Genomic DNA, 8,363 nt, shown 5'->3' with positions numbered 1-8,363 from the left:
ATTATATCCGGGTAGGAATGCTTGGCTGGTGTTCCAGAATCTCCAGATTATATCCGGGTAGGAATGCTTGGCTGGTGTTCCAGAATCTCCAGATTATATCCGGGTAGGAATGCTTGGCTGGTGTTCCAGAATCTCCAGATTATATCCAGGTAGCAATGCTTGGCTGGTGTTCCAGAATCTCCAGATTATATCTGGGTAGGAACGCTTGGCTGGTGTTCCAGAATCTCCAGATTCTATCCAGGTAGGAATGCTTGGCTCCTCCCTCTGGGCTCACATCTCCCAGTGGGATGCTGCAGTTCTTATCAGCCATGCAGGGACATTCAATAACCTCTTATCAGATGTCCCCCAGAGGGAGGAGTGGATGTGGAAGAGGTAAAACTGCTCATTTAACAGAAGACAGCTGCCATACAGATGGTGAATAGAACACAATTTGCTTGGCAGTCTGGGACATGTACAGAGCCCCCAGCTAACAGGAATCTTGCCCCAGCTCCTGCTGATGTTGTGTCCCCTCTCCAGTTAGACAGGTTCAAGGAGCCTCCAGCCTTTGGTCCGATGTGTGACCTGCTGTGGTCGGATCCCTCGGAGGATTACGGCAACGAGAAAACCCTGGAGCACTTTGCCCACAACACTGTCCGAGGCTGCTCCTATTTCTACAGGTGAGGGCTGGTCCAGGGGGCATTTCTCTTCTCTCACACCAAAATCACTGCTCAGGCCACTCTGTGGGGCTTTGCAGTCTACCTGAAATTCTCCTCACTTGGCTCTGGTGCACAAATTCTTGTTTGTTTTTGGCTTCTTTGAATATTGTCTTTGGATAAGTTTAAATATTGAGCTGTCTTTATATAAGTTTGAGTATTGAGCTGTCTTTGAATATTGAGCTGTCTTTGGATAAGTTTAAATATTGAGCTGTCTTTGGATATTGAGCTGATTTTGGATAAGTAATTGCTACACCAGGGAAGGTATAGGTTGGATATCAGGAAAAAATTTTTCACCAAAAGAATAATAAAGCACTGGAATGCTCTTCCCAGGGAGGTGGTAGAATCACCATCTCTGGATTTGTTTAAAAAAAGCCTGGACGTGGCACTTGGTGTATAGTCTGGGTGAGGTGTCAGGGCACAGGTTGGACTTGATGATCTTAGAGGTCTCTTCCAACCTCATTATTCTGGGATTCTGTGAATATTGAGCTGTCTTTGGATAAGTTACTTTGTAGAATTGGGATCTCAAGCAGCAGAGATGCTTCTTTGGACTGGCCCTATGAGTGGTTTGCAGCATCTGGATCTCTAGGAAATATTTTCTTTGCTAAAAAAGAAGGATTTATGCTGACAGTCCACTTACAGGAAGGGTTTAACAACCCTTTTAGAACCCTTTGCAATTAATTTTTAAATAAAAATATATAATTTGAATAATTTTTGAATAAAACATACTTGGTGCTGGGCAGAAACTGGATGTTTTCTGCAAGTGGCTGCTTGTAGAAAGCAAGACCACCCGAGCTCTGAGCTCTCCTTTGCTCACAGCTGAGTTCTCCTCCCTTTTTGTTTCGCAGTTATCCTGCAGTGTGTGAATTTTTGCAGAACAATAGTTTGTTATCCGTAATCCGAGCTCACGAAGCCCAGGACGCTGGGTGAGTGCTGCAGCCCCGGGGCTGGGCGGGCTTTGGGCTGGGCTGGGCGGGGTTTGGGCTGTGCTAAGCCAGGTTTAACTCGTGCCCTGTTTTGCAGGTACCGAATGTACAGGAAGAGCCAGACCACGGGCTTTCCCTCGTTAATCACAATCTTCTCTGCACCAAATTACTTAGATGTCTATAACAACAAGGGTAAGGCTAGGGCTCTGCTGCTCTTACAAAAGTCAGGAAATCCCTCTCCCACTCTGCCCTCCCAAAATCACAGGATAATTTAATTGGAAAAGAGCTCCAAGCCATTGAGTCCAACCTCTGCCCGATCCCTGCCTTGTCACTGAGTGTCACTTCCAACTGTTCCTGGGACACCTCCAGGGATGGGCACTCCAACCCTCCCTGAGCCCTGAGCCCCCTTTCCATGGGGAAATTCCACCCAGACCCTGCCCTGGCCCAGCCTGAGGCCGTTCCCTCTGCTCCTGTCCCTGTTCCCTGGGATAAGATCCCAAATCCCCCCGGCTGTGCCCTCCTGGCAGGAGCTGTGCAGAGCCACAAGGGCCCCCTGAGCTCCTTTGCTCCAGGCTGAGCCCCTTCCCAGCTCCCTCAGCCTCTCCTGGGGCTCCAGCCCCTTCCCAGCTCTGTTCCCTTCCCTGGATTCACTCCAGCCCCTCCAGGTCTCAGGGAGGGGACCAGAACTGGGCACAGCCCTCGAGGCACCTCCCCAGTGCCCAGCACAGAGGGACAATCCCTGCCCTTCTCCAGCTGCCACCACACTGGTTTTGATACAAAAACCACACTATTTTCGATACAAACCCTCTCCTCCAGTCACATTCTTGTGCCTGGAATGAAAGAGAGCTTTGTGTGCTGAGCTGAAGTGGTTGACTTAATGTGTTACTGTGGCAATTAACTGTGGAGTCATAAGGCCTGGAATGAAGCTTTCATTCCCAGCCACAGGAGAATGGAGCCCTTCTGATGGATGCTGCCATCCCACAGAAGCTGATAGTGTAGGAAAGTTTTCCACTTCCATCTGCCCCTAAACCATGGGGATCATGGTGGAATTTTCTCCAGCTGTGGGGTTTTTCACCCCTCACTTTGGATCTTGGCTCTGTTTGAGTTTCACTGTTCTAAGCTGAGAACCAGCTTGAGTAAACCAAAATATTATGGCTTTAACCTTCTCATTTTGGAGAGTTGGTAGCTTGATGCTACACGAGTGTAACAGGGTGTTAATAATGAAGGTTTTATAACACTGGTAAAACTTCCAGAGGGAGCCAGGCTGGGAGAGCTGGGTGTGAAAGAGGAAGAGGCTCCAGGGAGACTTTAAGAGCCCCTGCCAGAGCCTGGAGGGGCTCCAGGAGAGCTGGACAGGGACTGGGGACAAAGGATGGAGGGACAGGACCCAGGGAATGGCTCCCACTGCCAGAGGGCAGGGATGGATGGGATCTTGGGAAGGAATTCTTCCCTGTGAGGGTGGGGAGGGGCTGGGCTGGAATTCCCAGGGAAGCTGTGGCTGCCCCTGGATGCCTGGAAGTGCCCAAGGCCAGGCTGGGGGGGCTTGGAGCACCCTGGGATGGTGGAAGGTGTCCCTGCCCATGGCAGGGGTGGTACTGGCTGCTCCTTAAGATCCTTCAAATCCACGATTCTGTAGGTGGAAAGTGCCCATGGACATTTATTCTCTTTGCCTTTTCTCCCCCAGCTGCTGTACTGAAATACGAAAACAACGTCATGAACATCAGGCAGTTCAACTGTTCCCCTCACCCCTACTGGCTTCCAAACTTCATGGATGTCTTCACATGGTCTTTGCCTTTCGTAGGGGAAAAGGGTAAGAGAGATTTGGGGTTCTGTTCCAAACTCCCAGTGACTGCTCCTCATATCCTGAGTGTCACAAACCTGTCCCACAGTGCTGGGAGAGTGTTGCAGCTCCAGGTAGCGCAGGAGAGCAGCTCAGGCTGAAGGAGATCTTCATCACTGGGTTAAATTCGTGCAAAACCAGCTGTTGATAGCTGTTTGAAAAAGCTTTTACCAATAAAACACTCCTTTCTAGCTCTTCCTGCATTGCTGGTGGGGCTGCTCTTGGGTGCTGTAGCCCCACCTCAGAATTTGGAGATGTTTCTCTCGGTTTGCAGCAGAGGAATTTTAAGTTCCTGTTGGCTCCTGGCCCACCAAAAAGGAAGCATTCACTTCAATCCAAGGCTTATTTCGTTCTGAAGAAGGCGAGGCAGCTTAAAATATGACCAAGACTTTGCCTCAGCTTTTCACCAAAAGGATTTTTACCTCTCCTGATGAGATTCAATTCCACCCCAGTCTCGTATGTTTGGGGTGCAGCTTCACCCTCACCACTTCCAAAGGCTTTTTTGACTTTGAGGCCCCAAAGGTCGAATCCCCCCGTCCCCAGATTTGGCCCTTCTCAGAGCCAGGTGGCTGTGGCGTGGGTGAGGATGGGGAGGGGGGACCTTGAGGGAGCTCAGGCTGTTCTGCAGGAATGTTGGCACCTCCTTCCCCACGTCTGGTTCCTCTGTGATGTGCTTGGCCTGCATCCACCTCCTTGGCAGAAGATGCAGCGTGTGTCGTCTGCTCCGGCGCCGCCGGGGGTACCAGCAGGCTGTGCCTAAAAGTGTCTTTAGGCCCCCACTTGCAGGGGACAGACGACCTTGAAATCCTTCCCTGGTCCTCCAAATGCCTCTGCATGCCCAGGCCTCTCTGACCTCTCTGTCTGTGCCTCTTGCAGTCACCGAGATGCTCGTGAACATCCTCAACATCTGCTCCGACGACGAGCTGATTTCGGATGGCGACGAGACCTTGGAAGGTAAAATATCCCTGCTGGCACTAGAGAGCAGCGGGGGGAAAGGCTGGGCAAGGTCTTTCATGCCTGAGCAGCACTTGATTTATAGCTGGATGCCCAGCCAGGGTCTCCAGTTGCTTTTTGCCCAACCTTTGCACTTTTGGGTAGGGAATGTTTGGGGTTTTTTTTTTCTCCTTTGCTGTTCAGTCACAGAGAAATTAAATGACATTCACTGCGACAGACACTTCTTGCCAGCTACTCTGGGAATGGTTTCCTGCTCCTTACACAGGCTGCTGGTTATTTTTTCCCCCAATTCAAAATTTTCTGCACCAAAATATCCACCCAATCTTCTCTCATCTGTTGCAGTGAACTCCTCTGTAAAGTGGCTTCTCATGTCACCCCCCTCCCCAAAAATGCTGGGTTTGGCCCTGGTTTTAAGCCATGCATGAAGGGGACAAATCAGTGGTTGAGCTGATGAGCAGTTTGGATTTTGGGGGGACTCAGGAGTGAGGTGGTGACCTGAGGAAGCTGAGGGGGGCAGCGAGAAGTGGGGCCTGAGCTGCCTCGGCCCCAGGTGGAGACTCTAACCCGCTTATCCCATTGCATTTCCGTTTTGTTTTTTGGTTTTTTGGTTTTTTTCTTTCCTCCCTCCCATGAAAATTAAATTTGTTTCTTCTATCTCTGTCTTCATCTACTTGTTTCTTGGTGTCTCCTCTCCCTGAAGATCACTACATTTCAAGCTATCCGAAAGGTACCCAGCTAGAATTTGCTACGAGCTTAATTATCACTGCCTGTGCCACCAGATCCTTGAAGTGGATTTCCAGAGCTGACTAGTGGGGCAGTCTCTTCATCCCCTTTCAGTTTTAACATAAGCTCCATGTGTTTTTTAACCCTTCTGCGTTCCTCCAGGAACTCTGAGAAACGGGGGTCACGTTTCTACCTGATTCTGAATGCAGCCACGTAGTGCATGGCTGAGCCATGGTGCATGTTAGCCCTGGGTTTGGCTTCCCTGTCCTGATGTGTACTGGGCCATGTGAGGAATCTCAGCTGAGAGGAGATGGATTTGTTCCCTCTTTCCACCTGAATTTTCCCTTTGGTTTCAGCTCCCTCCGTGCTTTTTTTTGTTTCTCTCTCCCGTTGGGTCCGTAGAGCGGAAGGGGAGCTCCCCCCTGTCCCGTTGTGTCCGTGTGGGGTCAGAGCAGAGCTGCCAGGCTCGGGCCAGCCCTTCCCTGTGCTCCTTGGATGCCAGAGCTGATGCTTGTGTGCCGCTGCGGGCGAGCCCAGCGGTGCCCATCAGCCGTCAGCCCCTCCGTGCTCTGCCTTGCAAACCGTGTCCTCATGGCTGAGTCATTTGTGTCACATCCTGTGCAGTGTGGGCCCGGCTGGTGACGTGCCAGCCACACCTCCCCGAGTCCGTGTCCTGTGGTGGTTCTACTCTCTTTAGCCCTCTCGAGTTCCGTGTGCCATCTCGTTGGTGTTGCCCTCCTCACCGCCATCCTGGTGCCATCCTGATGCCATCCTGATGCCATCCTGATGCCATCCTTCCAGCACCGTTCTCTCTCCGGTGTAGCTGTGACTCTGTACAAACCATGACTTCTTTTCCTGGAGTCAGGCAGGTGCTTCATCCTGACCTTCCCTGCAGAGCAGGAAGCCTCCAACGTGCTGCTCTCTGCTCTTTTCTCTCCCTAAGGTGGGACAACGGTGCGCAAGGAGATCATCAGGAATAAGATCAGAGCCATTGGGAAGATGGCACGGGTCTTCTCAGTCCTTCGGTGAGGATGGGCTGGGCACTGGGCTTACACTGGGGACTGGGCTTAAACTGGGCACTGGGCTTAGTTTGGGGTCTGGGCTGAATTTGGGGACTGAGCTTAATTTGGGGACTGGGTTTAAGCTGGGGACTAGGCTTAAGTTGGGGACTGGGCTTAGTTTGGGGACTGGGCTTAATTTGGGAACTCAGCTTAGTTTGGGGGCTGAGCTTCAGTTGAGGACTGGGCTTAGTTTGGGGACTGGGTTTGATAGGGGCTCTGGGCTTAATTTGGGGACTAGGCATAGTTTGGGGACTGGGCTTATATTGTGGACTAAGTTTAATTTGGGGACTGGGCTAAATTTTGGGACTGGGCTTAAATTGAGGACTGGGCTTAATTCAGGAACTGGGCTTAATTCGGGGACTGGGTGTAATATGAGGACTGAGTTTAATTTGGGGACTGGGCTTCATTTTGGGACTGAGTTTAATTTGGGGACTGAGTGATGGGGAACACTGGTTAGGAAAAAAAGAAGGGAAAAGCTTCCTAAAACAGGTGGGTTTTCCTGACTCCTTCAGGATACATTTTCCTGAAAGAAAACTCTAGCCAGGTAGGGGTTGGTCTTTCTCCCAAATAACAAGTGACAGAGGGGAGGAAACAACCTCAAACTGCAGCAGGGGAGATTCAGGTTGGATATTAGGGGAAATTTCTGCATGGAAAGGGTTGCCAAATACTGGAATGGGCTGTCCAGGGCTGTGGTGGAGTCCCCATCCCTGAGAGGTTGAGCAGATGCGTGGATGTGGCACTTGGGGACGTGGGTAGTGGTGTTGCTGGGTGACCTTAGAAGTCTTTTCCAGCCCTAATGATCCCATGGCTCCATGATTGTCACGATCCATGATCCCACAACACCCACCACAGTGTGTAACTCGGTGTGTAACTGCTGCTGTTCCCTGCAGGGAGGAGAGTGAGAGCGTGCTGACCCTCAAAGGCCTGACCCCCACAGGTACCCTGCCCCTGGGAGTGCTCTCGGGGGGGAGGCAGACCCTGCAGACCGGTGAGTATCCCTGAGCCCTGCATCCCCCTGCCCCAAACCCCCTGGGGCAGCTCCCACGGGCGGCCTGGAGGGTGCCAGGGGACCCCAGCCAGGCTTCAGGCCCGTGGGGAGGAAGGATTGCCAAGCAGGAGTAAGCAGAGGTGTAGGTGGGGGTGTGGAGAGATGCCAAGCTGTCCCCGTGTACCCTCGAGGAAGAAAACCCGCAGCACCCTGCCTAAAGCATGTTTAGTGCTTAATTGTTTGTTTCTGCAACAAGTTTTTCTCCTTTATTTCCCTTCTAACGCTGCATGGTGCGCATCCTCTGCCTCACCTCGCTGTGCTGCTGCTGTGTGACAGCCTCTGTGTGAATGTGACAGTGACACTGCCTCTGTGTGAATGTGACAGTGACACAGCTGCTTGTTTGTTCTTCGTTCCACCAGACCCCTCCCAGTCTGCCCCTGTCAAGTCATGAATCCCAAACAGGAGGAAGGTCCAGCCAAAGGAACGAGGTTCCTCCAGGGCTGGATGGTTCAGAAAAGTCTCCTCTCGGGTTTTGAGGTAGTTGTGGAGGTTTCTTCCAAAAATTTGCTGCCTCTCTCAGCAGCTCAGGGAGCAGCACGGAGCAAAGGATCCGATCCTTCCCCTCCCAAGGCAAGGAGGTTGGCTGGTGCTCAGGGAATGAGCTAGCCCAGGGGGAATCCTGTAATCCAGTGTGTTAATCCTCCCCTGCCATGGCCTTTGAAGCCTGGCACCTCCCCAGCTTCCCCCTTCCATGGGCACCGGGGATTTCCTGCAGCTCTCCCCAGGCTGGGGCTGGGGTTTGCCTGGATTAAAGAGTTCACAAGTCAGAAACATGGAAATATCACTGCCTGCTCCCAGGGAGGATGCAGCAGCACTCCCAAGCTCATGGATTTCTCTGCCCACAGAGGAGGATGGATATTTTTTCCCTTTTTTTATAGAAACCATCACAGCCCCGTCGCCCCAGTTCTGGGAACAGAGCCTGAGTGGGAAGGTGGCTGCTGCAGCAGCTCTGTCCCTGTATCCCGACAGCACAGGGTCACGCTGTGACATTCTCCAGCACCTTCCCCTCTCAGGGGGATCTCTCAGGGGTACCAGGGATCTCCCCTCCCCCAAAATAAACCTCTCCCCAGGACAGAACAAACAAGCTGGGCCTTTGCTGCTGCCTTACCCGCCCCGCCC

At 52.0% G+C, this 8,363-nt stretch overlaps 1 protein-coding gene across 3 annotated transcripts in view; it reads left to right on the top strand.

Annotated features, from left to right (window-relative positions):
- PPP3CC (protein phosphatase 3 catalytic subunit gamma) overlaps positions 1 to 8,363 on the top strand; it is a 25,087-nt gene that overhangs the window by 12,583 nt on the left and 4,141 nt on the right. For all 3 annotated transcript variants that reach the window (XM_031065214.1, XM_031065213.1, XM_031065212.1), the window contains exons 5-11: positions 517 to 656; positions 1,541 to 1,618; positions 1,716 to 1,810; positions 3,303 to 3,428; positions 4,335 to 4,412; positions 6,079 to 6,160; positions 7,087 to 7,184. In XM_031065214.1, the coding sequence (XP_030921074.1) occupies positions 517 to 656; positions 1,541 to 1,618; positions 1,716 to 1,810; positions 3,303 to 3,428; positions 4,335 to 4,412; positions 6,079 to 6,160; positions 7,087 to 7,184 (697 nt within the window). The remainder of the gene's footprint in view (positions 1 to 516; positions 657 to 1,540; positions 1,619 to 1,715; positions 1,811 to 3,302; positions 3,429 to 4,334; positions 4,413 to 6,078; positions 6,161 to 7,086; positions 7,185 to 8,363) is intronic.

Source organism: Geospiza fortis, unplaced genomic scaffold (genome assembly GCF_000277835.1).
Source record: "Geospiza fortis unplaced genomic scaffold, GeoFor_1.0 scaffold594, whole genome shotgun sequence".
Classification (NCBI taxonomy): domain Eukaryota; kingdom Metazoa; phylum Chordata; class Aves; order Passeriformes; family Thraupidae; genus Geospiza; species Geospiza fortis.
This window is presented reverse-complemented; position numbering and strand designations above follow the sequence as displayed.